At 36.0% G+C, this 15,581-nt stretch overlaps 1 protein-coding gene across 2 annotated transcripts in view; it reads left to right on the forward strand.

Moving 5' to 3' along the window:
• The window catches only part of MID1 (midline 1), a 96,614-nt gene that overhangs the window by 48,778 nt on the left and 32,255 nt on the right, over window positions 1–15,581 (forward strand). For both annotated transcript variants that reach the window (XM_053936482.1, XM_053936481.1), the window contains exon 2: window positions 4,719–4,814. In XM_053936482.1, coding sequence (XP_053792457.1) covers window positions 4,719–4,814 — 96 coding nt within the window. The remainder of the gene's footprint in view (window positions 1–4,718; window positions 4,815–15,581) is intronic.

Below are 15,581 nucleotides of genomic sequence, written 5' to 3' on the forward strand. Positions count from 1 at the left end.
CTCCCTGCTGGCTTGAGTAAGTCAGAACTGTGATCACACTTCTGCTTTGTGATGTTCTATTCCTCATCTATAGCTGTGTGGCTTTAAGTTACACACTTTGACTAACTCAGTCTGGAAATGTATAAACTGTTTCATTTTGACTGTTTGTAAAGAGGTGATGGGAGGGGGGCAGTGGTTTTCAAGAAACCTATGTAATTACTAAAGTTCCACTGTGCAAAATTGTGTTCTTTAAACCAGGAGATAGCCACAAAATGTGCTTTACTCTGGTCAGTTCTACACTAGAATCAAAGGAAATGCAAACTGCAGTCAATGCTTGCTGAGGCTTTGGTCATGGTAGGTTTGATATAAATGGTGATCAGGACTATTGTTCAATATTCTATCCCACAGTGAATGTCTTAGCACATGCAGCAGTTTCAATGTATTCGTTCTCAAAACTTTCCAGTAAGCAGTGAGTGGGAAATTCAAATGATTGCTTATATTTGCTAGTGGGAGAAAGAAGAGAATTTTTAATAAGAAAAATACAGTTGCTTTACTTCAAAAGGACTTGAAAATTTCATTGTATCTGATAGCTATCTGTTTTATTTTTTGGCTTTTTAAATAAACATTTTTTATGGAAAATGTCTCTGAGAAGATGGTCTTGGGAATGCTTTTATTTTTTCTGCTGTGATGTAAGGCAGGAGCACACAACTCAGCATTTCTCTTCTTTAGAAGCTTACATTAATTTATTTTGACAGCATTTCCAACTCGTATAGTAGTTTAGGATTATCTGTTTATGCTACCTTCTTATTTTAGACAAGCAATGCTTTGCGTGAGACTGGTAATTTGGCAAAGGGCATGGGTTCACATTTGGTTTTCATAGACTGATAGATTTAAAGACTAGAAGAGACCATTATGATCATCTAGTCTGACCTCCCACTTCAATCAGGGCACAAGCCTCACGCAATCGTTGCTGCAACATGATCATGACTTCAGCAGCAACATGTTCATGAGCTAGACAGCAGCTTAAAAAATGTGATCAATACTGAGTTGCCTTCGCCTAGATTTTGGCATTAATTTTTCCAACTTAGACTCCTGTTCCTGGATCATATCATTTTATAGGCATGCAGAGTCAAAATGAAACATCATCCTTAACTGTCCCTTTCAATTACATGTCTGTGGTTTCATCTACTTGGATTTATCCCAAGATTATAGGAATATTTATGCTGTATAATTGTCAGACCGTGCTAAATGGACAGTAAGCATTCTTTTCACTTTATACTGTTGTAAAAACAGTTTCAAAGCATGCATGGAATGTCAAGATCTTGGGCTGGATCTACATTGGTAATTTAGGAAGCATTCAGCCTTGCTTTTGATTTTGGAGAGCAGTTTGCATCTACTGAGTTAACATACGTGAAGCCTGTCCACAGAGCAAATGCACAGCAACTATTTTGCTTCTTTAAAAAAAAAACCTCCAGAGTTTCTAAGATCCGTTTTTAATAGATAACAATGAAAATTAGCAACTGGCAAAAAAAAAGATAGGAAAAGGAAGGTGCCAATGTTTAAGAAATTGTGATTTAACTAGAGCATTACCAAAAATACAATTGTAATCTGGTTTGCCCAACAGAACAGCAGTAGAAGATTAGGTGGGAAGAAGGAAAGTACTTGGGAATCAGGTTACTCTGCTACTCATTTTCACATGTACTCATCATAATGTGAGAGCACTCTTTCTTCAGACTTCAAACCTGGCTAAAATTCACTCTCCCAGGAATTCTGGTCTACAATAACTAAATTAATTTTCCAAGTTGGCCGGAGCTCCAAATCTGGCAGTGTTGTCTTATGCAAGTGGGGAAGTTCCTGGTGTGGATGAGAAATGAAGTTGCAACACTTTGGAAAGTCTCTGAGCAAACATCTGTTTCTGAAATTTAAATGTTCAGGCCTTTCCTGCATCCCCCTACATGGAGTAAAGAAAGAGGGCAGAGCTCAAACTCTGCAACTTTACTATCACATAGTAGCTAAAGTGGCTCCATGGTCTGTCTGAAAAAATAATAAGGGAAAGTACTAGAGGAAGATACTGCCAAGAGAAAATCTGGGTAAACATCCTGCAGGAATTGATCAAGTTTTATCAGCTTTAAAACTTTCAAATCAAGCCACTTTTAAGAGCTGCAATTGAGTACTGCCCTAGTGAAACTGGAAAGATTGACATTAATTTCAGACAGCAGCCACCAGGTTCTTGTCATCTAGTAAAGCATTAGTAGAAACTTATGTTCTTCAACAAAAAATTAACAGAATTCTGATTATTCTTAACTTAAAAAAAAACAAAACAAAACAAAAAAAAAAAAAAAAAAAAAAATTCTTGCATACCAAATTGCATGGAAACAAAATTCCAGGCTTCCCATATTGGAAATTACACAGATCAAGGAGACAGAGCATGGGAATGGATTAACTCCAGTTTTTCTAAGCAACTCACTTGTTTCATAATTTTCTTCCATGTTCATAGTCAGGAAATGCAGAAGATATCATGAGACCTGTGTGAAGCCATACTAATATATATGGGTTTATATTTATAGCCACTGGATAGGAAACTTATTCTAAGATTTTGTTCTTCATCCGATATATATATATATATATATATATATACATATATATATACAGGAATATAGATTATTATATCCAGATTTTGGAAATATCCTGCATATAACAATCTATATAAAATCTATGGGTCAATACATTTATGTTTCAGAGAAAAATGCTGACTCTTCAGGTATTAATGGAAGTTGAAGAGAAATAACCTTCAGTTATTTGAAATCATTGCAGTGTTCCACAACTGTTTTGAATATATTTTTTCTTCATTGTATATATAGGTACGAACTGCTAGTATTTTTTATGTTCAATAATACATTTTAAATTAGATAACCTCAATCAAGAATACATTATTTTCACTGAAACATTTTAGTGTAAAATATTAAAACATGTAAAACATTAATGTATAAGATTAGGAACTTTTGTAAATACAATTTCAAGCATATTTACTCATTTGAATCATCTTTAGGAACTGTTTATTGAAGGCAAAAGTTATCTGATACTGTAACTATATATGATATTTTGACTTTGCATGTGAGTCTCAGTCCTACAAAGGGACATCTGACAGCACAGCCAACATGCCTTTGCAATTAAGATTTTTCACAGTATGATTTATGGAAATGTAAGATCCAGCACAAAGAGTTTGGTAAAAATGCCTGTTCTTGTTACTCTTTGTTTTAATGGGCTATGAAATAAATGTAGTGTAGAAGGTATTTTTACAGCCAGAGCTTGTCATACACAATGTCCATAGCTCTGCTGGGAAGAAAATGCCAAAATTATGTTCTTCAAGCACTCATCATGCTTCTTGGAAGGGTCATATACATAAAAGCCACCAAAATGTTGTATTTTCTTTAGTGGAACAGAACTGACTGCCTCTCCAATGCTTACAGCATCAACCCTGGTACATGCCAAAGGGTGCAACATTCAGCAATTAAATACTGCCATCTTCATTTGTTTGTAGCCACACGCAAAAATGGGAAGGAAACTGTATGACTGCAGAAAGGGAGAGCAAAGAACAAATTGTTTTAAACAGCATGAAATAGGCAGGGAATAACAACACCAAAAACACACACACAGTCTAAATGTGGGTATGGAGGTGGGAGTTGGGGAAGTCAGGTAAGTTAATGGTAGCTGCAGGGGCTGAACTGATAGAATAGATACACCAGAGGAAAAGTAGTAGTGTGAAGAAAAGAAGGTCATTAATAAAAGATGAGGAGGGTTGAAATTAATGAAAGTTGTGCAGAGACACTTGCAGCCCTTGTCAGAAGAAAAGCACAGGACTGACTTCTGGTATTCCTGCTCAGTAACTGCAGGCAGTGGGTCAGAGCTGTCACAGCCCTGCTCCTCATGTGCTTGGGTCCCTCTCCTGTGGATGTAGGGAGGAGAAGGGAGGCTGAAACATTTGTTGCTAGATCTCAATCTCCCATGCAATTGCAGGGAGCCAGGATGCAGCCTCAGATCTGTGAGCTCTACCACAGTTGCAGATATTTATGGCAGCCATAATCAGTTGATAAACACAGAAACATGCCACAAGTTCTCTTTTAAGAACAGTTAGTGAAGGCAGAGTTTGTGAGCAGGCATTATATTCTTATCCATAGAAAGGATGTTTTTTTCTTTTGAATTATTTATTAAAAAATATAACTCTGCTGAACTAGGGAATAAAATCAAATCAATCAAAACCTCCCCAGTACTTCAAATCCTAAGAAGAAAGTACTGACCAGTTCTGATACCTCAGTTAGCAGCAGGGTTTTAAATTCAGATGTTAGATTGAAAGCAGGAAATAAGGAGTCAAAAATAAAATAAATATTTTTATTTAAAATATTAAAACAGTTAAAATAAATATTTATTTTGGGGAAATGTTCTTGCCTTTCGTGGTCTTCTCCTTACTCAATTTTTCCTCCTGAATAAAACTAATTGCTTAATCTAATTATTATTAGGTCCTTAGAAAGCCTATTTTCCAGAATTCACTCTTTTCTTGAACTTCTTTGCTCTCTTGTCTTGCAAAAACAAAACATCTAATCTAATCAAACATGTAATGGAACATATCAATATGAAAGACTCATGTTCATACCTGTGTAATTCGATTTTTCAAATATTTACCAAAGTATTAAATTCTTTGAAATGTTTTTTTTTTCTTTTTTATTTTTTTTTTTTTACAGCAAAATTTGGAAAGTAACCTCACCAACCTTATTAAGAGGAACACTGAACTGGAAACTCTTCTGGCAAAACTCATTCAGACCTGTCAACATGTAGAAGTGAGTATGGCCTCCATTAGAAATTCTTATAAACTTAATTACATTCATTTCTAGCATCCAGGAGCAAACATTTGACAGAAAAACAAACAAAACCCTAACAAAAATAAATAAAACTAAATAAACAAGTGAAGAAATTAATTTAAATAATGGTAAACTGATTTAACGCTTTTTCACTGATAAGTGGTATTCTCAATATAGATAACCTCCTTTACATTCCTTTCTGTCCTGTTCTAATTATGGTGTGTTGCTATGGCCTCCACTGCTACGATCCTTGAACACATCACTTACTACCTGTAGCATTTGTCTTCCTGGGTCCTCTGTGAGATTGAGGAATATTTACAGGTGGAAAATGAAGGCAAAAAAATAGGAACGCCCAGATTCCCAGCCTCGTTTAGGTTTCTGTTTACCACTGGTTTTGTTTTCCTTTTCTTTTTTTTTAGTCATAAGTAACTGTCTAAATACATATCTGTACTCAAATGTCATACATGAAATATATTTATCTTCCAAAGAAGACAGGTCCTTAAAGGCCTTTTAGTTGCTTCGCTTACATATTCTTCTCTCAGTGTCAAAAAAAAACTTTAGCAGGGTGAGATCTGAACCTACACTTTCCCCCCAGAAAAGGTGAAAAACAGTTCACCCAAAAAAAGGCAAAGCAAACAAAACCAAAACAAACAAACAAAAAAAGAAACAGACCCAACCCAACAACCAACCAAAGCCAAACAACCCCCTATTCTTCCAAAGAGATAATCTTATCTATGTTTATATCTGTTCCACTTCTCTAGAGCCTCACCAACTTCACAGAGCTCAATAAAACCATAAACGTCTACCCACAGTATAAGACCTTAGGTGAATGGTTTAATTCCCTTATAACCAATAACACCAGGCAGAACAGCTGAATGGCATTGGTGGGTATTGAGAGACAGAGATAAGGCACAGTTTCTTCCTCTGCATCTAAAACTCTGAGCAAACCCCATGAAGCAGATGGGCTCAGGACAGCATAAGGCCTCTTCTTCACTGGTGGCCTGTGTCCAAGGTGTGCTAGATCTGAAAAATTAAAAATTGCTCCTCCGTCTTCTCTGCAGTTCTGCAATATATTACCAGCTCTAAGTTCAGTGTTACAAAGAATCCAACTTGCTCAACTGGTAACAGATGCACTACTGTCCCTGGAGTCCTGTTTTAGAAAATTTCTCTGCAGACATAAAGCAATCGCAACATAGTTGTTAACGAATTCCTAACATGTTTTATTCAGCAAATTAGTCTAATTAGCATTTAAATTAGCTAAATATTAAGAAATGAGCTTCAGTCAAAACCTTGGACCTCGGCTGTGCTGGAAATTAGACAAGTGGGGATGGGGAAGTAAACTTTAAGTTATCTCTGTTTCTCAGAGCCCTGTGAAAATTTCAGATATGATGTGCATATCTCCAGCATTGGAGAAACTGTGGCTTAGATAAATTTCTGAAAAGTCAGTACACTCTTTTTCTTCTTGCTTGTTCAGGAGAGAAATTCAACCCAAGACAGAAACCCAAATTAAAAATTAAATTAAACAATATATAGAATATTAACAATGCAAATTTAAAATTACAAAATATAAGGAAAAGTTTCCACTAACTATATTCATTTTGAAATATGAACTCACTGAAATGCTGAAACTGAGCAGGAAGTTAGTTTTACAGTGAATGCTTTCTTTTTCATTATTAGATATATTATATTACAGATAATGATGTAAAATACATTGTACATAATTTGTAAACCTATAAAAACATGGGTAGTAAACTTAAAGACTTTTGTTACCTACTTTGATTTTCCTTACCTAATTTGAAATAATTTTGATTTAGATTTTGGGGGCTTTAACACTGGTTTAAAAAAAAAAAAAAGGAAATAAGGAAATAAGCTTTCAGTTTCAGATACAGTTTGAACTTTGAGAAACAAAGAAGGAAAGAAAATTATTATTATTCCTTGTATTAAAGTTACCAAGACTTTACTCTGATATAGATAAACGTTTAAAAGACATGCTCACTAACATTTGTTTGTAGCTATAAAGAGTAACATTTTTTAAGCCTTTATCATGTCATAAGCCAAAAAATTCAATGTTACATGAAAAATGTACATTGTCTTTTTTGGTTTGATATGGAGCAGAAGCTGATGTTTCCAAAACTGAACAAACAGGCTCTGTGTGTTTTGAATAAATTAATCCTTGCTAGCCAAACCAAATGTTGTCACAAAGCCACTGTTTCTCATCTCAAGTGAGCAGTCAATGGCTTCCCAGGAACCAGCTTTATGGCAGATTCGTGATCCAGCCATGCATCCTTCCCAACAGTACTTTCATCCAGAGCAAAAGCCAAATCCCAATCTCTCTGTTTTAAAGCAAATGCTTATTCCTTTGTGAGACACTTCTTTTCATTTTTTCTCCCACGAGCGCACAAGGACTGATCAGCGATGTTGATAATCTGGAGGCCTTCCAGCCACTGGGGAGGGGTATCTGGTTTGGCCTCTCATCACAGCAAAGGAGACATAAATCTTGCCTATTTTTAGATGGAGTTTATCAATTTATGACAGGATTTATCCCGATGGAGAACCTGATCTTGGGAGCCTCAAGAAGTTCCCTTCCAGTCTTGCATTCCTATGGGTGATTCTGGTCATAACAGCAAGAAAATCTTTGTGAATAAATCAAGCCAAACCTTTATTCTTTATTGCTTTAAGTAAGATATAATATTAAACTAATATTATATATTAGTTTAATATTATACTTATTATATAATTGTATAATATTGTATTATATTATTATACAATATTATACTAGTATTCTGTAATACTAAAATTTATAATAATAATAACAATTTTAGTATCTGAATGTCTGCTTTCATGCCTAACATGGATTAGCTTATTTGCTTATGGCAACAATTTTTAAAAATTCCATTTTCTCAGAGGGAACCACACCCTGAAATTGGTGATTGCTTGAGACTATAATACTCTCTTCTGTCCCAAATCTTTCTGTTTGTTTAGGAGCACACTGTCACACTTGTTCTACTCATCTTCCAGACACATCTCTAACATGTTTTTAATTTTATTTTTCTGTCTTTCCACTCTCCCTCCCTTCCTCCTTTAATCCTGTCTGTCATTACTTGGTTTTGCAGAAACCCAGGAGGCTGTTAATCAGGAAAGCTTTGTTTTCCTTCCTTACAGACCATGGCAAGTCTACAACCTCATACTTCTGGCCTGGCTGCTTTGTGCAGAGCACCCCCTCGCCTGGGACAGCAGGGTGGGCTGCATAAAATGATAAAACTGATTCATAGGAGAAAACAGAGCTTTCTCCACAAACTGAGAGAATGGAATAGAAATTACTACTACTTGGATATGTGTTTCTTTTAGTCCTAGTTCACAGCATTCACACTTCTGATAGGATCTGTAGAAAATTTTTTTAAGAGCATTAAAAACTGTCTTGGGTAATTTTATCTTTAAATTTTCTGCAGGGGCCTTGTACAAGTCTTCCAAAAACAGTGTTGTAAAATTGGGATTGACAGGCCCAGGATACAGCCCTGTAGGTGAATCCCTGGGTGACAGCACCCCTGTGGCCACACCAACCCACCTGCAGGTCCGCTGTGTGCTGGAGGGGCCCCAGCGTGGCCTCCAGCACTGTGTGGCCCTGCCTGTGGGCCCTGCAGCACTGCCACCCTCCCCGGCACGCCTGCCACAGGCCAGGTGATGGCGGCTGCATCCCGCTCCGCTGGCTGGGCCTCTCCCAGCTGTATGCAGCTCGGGATTTAGCCCCTTCTTAGCTGAATCAGGGCAGGATATAATGCTGTCAGTGTTTAGGTTCTCCCCACTGCTTTTAGTGTTACAGGTTTCTCTGACTGACAAGGTGCTGTGACACAGAAAATTTGCTTCTTTGTCATAATTTCCACTCTATGACTGTGTGAGGTTTCTGTAGAAGCCTTTTAGATCATGGCCTTCATTGACATAAGGCGCAAATTTGAGTATAAGCCTCTTGTGCCAGTTCCTTTGTTTCTAAGCAATTTTAGTTTTGTTTTTGGAATTTTTTTTCTCATCTCTTCTAGGAAATGCATGACTAAATGTCTATTATATCATCAATACTATAAAGCTTCTCATCTGTTAGACAGAAACATAATCTGAACTCAGCTGGAAGAGAAATTGGAGCAATTATCTAGAGGGGAGGAGAAAGGAAATAGGTTTTGCTTGCAGACAGCTTTATAGCATCTGTATCTTAGTCTTTCTGTTTGTTTTGTTTTGTTTTGAATTCATCAAACGTCATAGGAAGCAGATTTTGGACAACACTGTAAAATAATTTTGGGTTGCATAAAGAGGAGGCGTTTTCCTCTAGTTGTGTAACCCTCAAAGTGCTGCATCCTTTGCTCTTTGTACATAATAGAAATGCTCAGTTTCTAGCTCACTTCTAAAGATCTGCTGCAGGCAAAATCTCAGTGTAAAGTTCTCAGTCAAAAATTGGCTTTGTGAGTGTCAAATGGTGTTTTTTATAGTCATGTTATATAATCACCTGAATAAAAAGTAGTTCCTTGAAAGAACCTTTATATCACTGGCACAGATATTCAGCACTCACACTTATCAGATCCATTTTATATTTCAGTGTAAAGCAGTAGTGCAAAACCAATGAAGAGAAGATGGTAGCACCTAAAATATCCTGCTGTTGCTATTGTTTTGCTTGGCTGATAAAAAGGAAATGAGCCAAACAGAAAAATTTAATAATAATGGAATGTTGAGTTTCTAGTAAGACTTCAGTGACAAGATAGCTCCTTCAAATTTTGCAACAAAATGTCTCCATCAATTTTTTTATGGCATTTCTGTTACTTGAGAGACAGCAAAATCAAAACTCAGCTGTCAATACAATTCTCAAAGGACCTTTGAAAAATAAAGAGGCTTTGTCTGTCTCTATAAAAAACAGTGACTACTCTGTTTTCACAATTTTTCATGGTACTCACTCCTTTAGATTTGGGATTATTTTTTGTCAAAACTCAAGTAAACTGAGACGTTCTCAACAGAAAAAATTAGTTAGAAAGCCTGTATGTAAATCCTGGTGTCTGAACTGCAGTAAATGGCCTTCAGAGTATATACTAAGTCTTTGGAATAAGGAATCTACTTTGCTGGGGATTTTTTTTCTAGAAAAGGAGCAATGGGTTAGACAAGTGTTTACCACCACTGTGGAATATGTGTGATAACTTGGCAAATAACTTGGAAAGGAACTCCACAGAAATTTGCTTTTTCCTCTGCCCTGCTATCTTCCATTTTTGTGAAGATGCTTGTTCAGCAGTTACATTTATTTACCGTATTTAAGTGCTAAAAGTAAATGGTATTTTTTTATTTTTGAAATAGACAGAAAAATATGAGTTGAAGGAAATTAGGAGTTCTCACTTTCAGTAAGATACTAATAGCAAACCTGAACACATACATAAAACCTTAAGATGGAGTTTACAGCATTTGTTTTTTCTAAGGCAGTTTCTAATGAGAGAAGGTACAAGAGACTCTTTCTCTATTAACTTTATTTTGACTAAATATGTGGCATGATCTATTTTGACTTCTAATTACTGTCATTCTTCTTTTAATTCCACTCTCATAAAAGTTGATTTCATTCAATGGAAATCTCGGGTAAGCTTTACTCAGAGTCTTAAATTTATGTAGCATCTGAAAAGAGAAACATCAGAAATGAAAACTGTTAAAACAGGCTGCATAGCATATGGTGATACAGAATATTCATTCAAGGATGTCCTAAGTTGCATGCCTAGTAAGCTGTAGCTTAGTAGTAAAATACTATTTCCCTAAAGAATTATTAAATGTATTTCAAAAATTACTAATTAAATGTATAATTGGTCCTATACAAATATGGAACTGCAGCATTTATGCATACATTTTATGTACAGATTAAGCATGTGCTGAATATCTTGTTGCACCTACAACTGTTTTGTACCTTCTGTAAATTGGAGTTGTAGTTATGGTAAGAGGTCACACAGATTGTATATAAACTAATAGCAGTGCTATTCACTGCCTGCTAAGGTGGCCAGTCCTGATTTGCTCCACCTTTCCCTTTCTCTCATATCCAGATGTTCAGATTTTTAATAGACTGATATTCTTGCAAGACTTTGACCTTAGACTAGTAAATGGAGCTTATTTCATTATTAACTATTAACTGGTTAATTAATGCAGCAGGTAATATTTTGTGTCTGCTATCAGAGACTGTAACTTTTCAGTCAAAATGTTGTCAATTTATGAAACCTTCTGTCTCTGAGTTGTTTATCATTATGGGAACAAAATACTCTTGAATTCCTCCTTTTTCTGCCTAACATAAACAGCTAAAGAGCAACTAGAGCAGCAGAGAGAACAAAGACACTGGCCCTCTTGTGAGCATGTTAAACACTAGACTAAAGACCCTGGATCTTGGATGACAGTTTTAAGTATTGAGCTATTGTTTACAAGTGCACTGGTTTCAACATCATGAAAGGATGGGCAGTCCTTTGAACTTCAGTTATTATTTGATAGTTTTTGTTTTCCTATCCTACATGAAACACATGATGTGGAATATTTTGCTCAAAATGGAACAAAGGCTTAATGTCAGCAGGAAAAACAAAGTAAAAACAATAAATAATTGAATATTGTTCAATTAAAAAGTATTTTAATTATTTACATTTAAAGAAAGGTCTAACATAAAGTGTAAAAAAAAAGAGAGTGAAAATAATGAGATTCCTATAATTTTTTTTTCCCATGAAATTCTGGGGTTTTTCTGTTTTAGGATGAGATTGTAAATGTCACTAGAGGACTTCTAGGTGTCTTGCTGGTTAGTTTCTCAACAATGTCCTTCAAAGCACAGTGGGACAAAAAACTTTAAAACAATATTTTAGTAAGTAAAATCTTCTAAGAAAGGTTTACTTTTAGTCAGAATTGGGGCAGATAATCTTATCTGCCAGACCCAAAGTGGTTTAGCTATCCTGGTCTAATTGATCCTTCATTCACAAAATTCCTATGTAGCCAGAGAAAGATGGCATATTTTTGCACTGACCTTTGTTTAACCTGCTCTGAGACTGCCTCTAAACACAGGTCTCCTGGTTAGAGATAGATGTGGAATGCAAACAAAAACAAAGCTTCTGGCACACTTGAAATGGAAGATGACCTTTTTTTTTTTTTTTTTTATTTGCACTATTTCAAACTAAAAATTTTATATTCAGGTGGCAAGCTGATTAATATCACGTATTTCCAAAGGCACAGTTTGTCATCACAGATAAAATCAGATTTACTCTTAGACTAGGGAAAAACTGAAAAAGTTATTTTCCAAGAGTTGTGCTTTTGCTCTGTAGAAGACTAAATTGAACAACCCATAGCATCAAAGAGGGATATGAAATAAAGGAAGTTTGAATCCATGACTCCCATGGCAGTAAAAAGATAGGGAAGAATTTTTTTCATAAATGTTCATTAATGATTATCCTTTGCATTTCCATTAAATAAATAAATTACATATGGATGATGTTAAAATAATACTTCAGTGTACTCTGGCTCTATGAAGAAAAGTTACTCACTTCACAACATGGAGTAAAATAAACAGGCCTCTCTTTTTAGAAGAGTATAATCCTTTAATTCATCTAGGGACCCTAATCCAAGAAAATGCGTTCCACATCTACATAACAATGAAGAAAGTTTTCCTAGAGCAAACATGTATTGGCCATTATATGTAAAAATGTTAGGGTTTTTTAATCTCAGTTTGTGGGTTTGGTGCAAGAAGAAATTCAGTCTCAAATCTAAAGTGAAGTATGTGGCAATGATGCAACAGGTTTTGAGCAGAATCATTCAATTTACTTTTCTGATTTTTTTTTTGTCTTCTTTTGAGTATACAGTAATTGTTGTGAGTATATTGTCATTCAATAACTATCAACTCAATCACATAAAGAAAAATTCATACATCTTTTTTACCCGTACAGCCACAGCTGCAAAGAATTTCTTTTTTTAAGAAATTTAAACCATTTTTAAATCATGAAGCTGAAACTCAAATCCATACCTCAATTTCCAAAGATCAGACTCTTTCTACAACCTACTTTCTTCCATTTTGCATAATCAACTAATGACTAGGAAGTAAAAATTGCTCTGGTTTTGATGAATTTATCACAGTGAGCATAGCCTTAAAAAAGCAGATCCCCTCTAATTTAAGTCTTAATTCCATGTCATTTAGAGATTGTTTGCCAAAAAGACACATGAAGATTTCCACTTGTGGAGAGAATTGACTCACCTATAAGGAATCTCAGAGGAAGAGTTTTGCTATTGCAAGGGAAAGACTTCTGAGGCACTAAAACCATCCTTTCCTTCAGTATATTAATTGAGGAAGTTTTCATGGGTATGAATCCATCCCTCTGATTCTGTTTGCCTTTAAATTAACCATAGAAGCTCTACTGTAACCTCAAATCTCTAGCTATTCTGTAGTTTTGTGTTTTCCCAAACATCTGCTGGGGACTTCGAAACCACCACATTAATTTTCTTATGAGCTAAGCTGCAATTTAACTCAGGTCTCTGAAGATGAAAGCCTAGGAAGCCTCCACAGAGAGCAGACCACTTTCCAAATCAGTTCTCAGCTTGTGGAGCTGGAAACAGCTGGCCTGCTCTCCCCTTTGGGCTGAGAGGGCTTGTTGTTTCCAGCTCCCTGACAGACATCTGAGGAACTGCTGTTTCTCTTCTTTTTTTAACTACACCTACTTCCTGAGGCAAAGGGCAATGGTCCCTATCCATACATCTGGAAAACCTGAAAAGAAACCTGGAATTTGTAAGGTTGTTGGGTTTTTTCAGTAAATTATTTGAGGTCTGTGTGTGTTACATAAATGGGAATAAATTCCCCACAAAAGCAGGAGAACTAGAATCTGTCCTTCTTCTTCTTTGTAGATGTCATAGTTCTTGCTAAATCATAAAGCCTCCTAGTCAATTTTAACTCTGGCTTGGAAAAAAATTTATAAAAATGATACCAATAAAACAGAAAGCTTTAGGCTCAAAGTATTTCTGGACATGGATGTTTAAGGAACCGGTTGATGCCAAAACTAATTGTATCAACAGTTAAATTTTCCATAGAAATATGTCACCAAGTCAAGCATAAACTCTCAGAAAATAGATACCTCAGATTAAAGAATCAACCTTCATCTTGGGTGGAGGGAGCCCAGACTGAAGTCAGCTCTCTCTATGATTTAGAGACTTTTACAAGCGTGTGACACAGTCACCAGACTTTATAAGGCAACTATCAGTCTCTTTTAACAAACTCCTTGGAAATAGGGCTTGTTTTTTAATGTGGAAAAAATGTAGAATGTAAAACCTCAAATATTTTCACCAGACAGAACTCACATTCCTTGGCCAGCGCAGCTGGAAGTTATTGTCAAGGTCGCTGTTCATCAAAGGACACAAGCAAAAGGAAAAGCCTTATTCTGTTATTTTTGTAGCACCTGTATACAGTGGAGCCCTGATCCATGCCTGTGGCTCTTTGGTCTGATATATGACTCCTCGGGAACATACAAGTAAATAATATTTAATGGTAATCTCACAAATTGTCCCTTTAGGGCCACAGCTAATGTAGTGCACTTAAAATTAGGCATGTGCTCAATTATAAAGTTATTATTGAATCAGAGGCTTTGGGGGCTGAAAATATGATTAAGGAGTATTTCAGCTTGAGAAAAGCCCCTAGATTAAATGCTGAGGGATTTTTTTCATATAAAGCTCAGATGTATCATATAATCTTAGAATATTATTTTAATTTTTACTAAGCTTGTCCAAGCTATAAAGTTGGAAATGTCTTCAAATGGTGTTTAAAAAAGAGTATACTTTTCAGATTTCAAAGAAAAAGAGAAGTCTGCAGTCAGTGCGTTAAGAAAACCAGAGATTTTTTTCCAAGCATTTTGCTTTTTCTTAGTCTAGAGCTTTTTAGGTTAAGATCCAATTAATACATTATTATTCAAATCAACCAGAGTATTAAATGAAACAATGTTGACTTAACCTTCCTTTGACTTTATGTTTCATGACAGTTATCCCAAAAATTAATTAGGTTTCTTGACAAAGCAAATTGGTGATGTAAGTGGTGCTAGAAGTAACACTTTGAGTGGAAGCTGCTCAAGAATCCCGTCAAGTGTTACCATAATTAAGTGCCAAAAGTGTTACTGTAATTAAGTGCTGAAGTTGGCTGTGGCGTGAGCCGACCTTAGTATTGACACAGGAGCTGTGCCCACGTGCAGTGGATGTGATCACTGCCCCGGGCTGAGCCTGTGTAGGCTTCCCTGCTCCTCGGTGGAATTTCAATCCAGTAGTGAAACTGAAATCAGGGCTGTGAAACCAGTGCATGGTACAGCTTGTTGAAAGCAGCTCTGCAGAGTTTCATGCCAAAGTAAGATCTATGATGCAGCTGAGGTACTGGGACAACAGGAACAAAGGGAATAGGAGGGACAGTGCAGATTGACTAACTTTTCTAGGTTACCTGAGCTCTCAGTGGAGAGACAGTGGCACTGCTAGAGGCGTTGGGTGGGCTGTTTCATGCTGTCTCTCCTCATTGACTGTGGTGAGAAGCAGGGCAGAGCAAACAGCAAATGTAAGGAGAACCATGGGCACCTAAACCAGCATAATAGGAATACCTTCTACCTCTTCACCAGCACTTGAGGTCACATCTGACCCCTTCTAGAAACAAATGTATTCTCTCTTTATAATCTTGATTGATGTCTTAATTAATAAATAATCCTCTAAAATGTGCAAACAAACTTTAATTTCATGAAGATTTGAGAAAGATAATCC

This window comes from Vidua chalybeata, chromosome 2 (genome assembly GCF_026979565.1).
Source record: "Vidua chalybeata isolate OUT-0048 chromosome 2, bVidCha1 merged haplotype, whole genome shotgun sequence".
In the NCBI taxonomy this organism is placed as follows: Eukaryota; Metazoa; Chordata; class Aves; order Passeriformes; family Viduidae; genus Vidua; species Vidua chalybeata.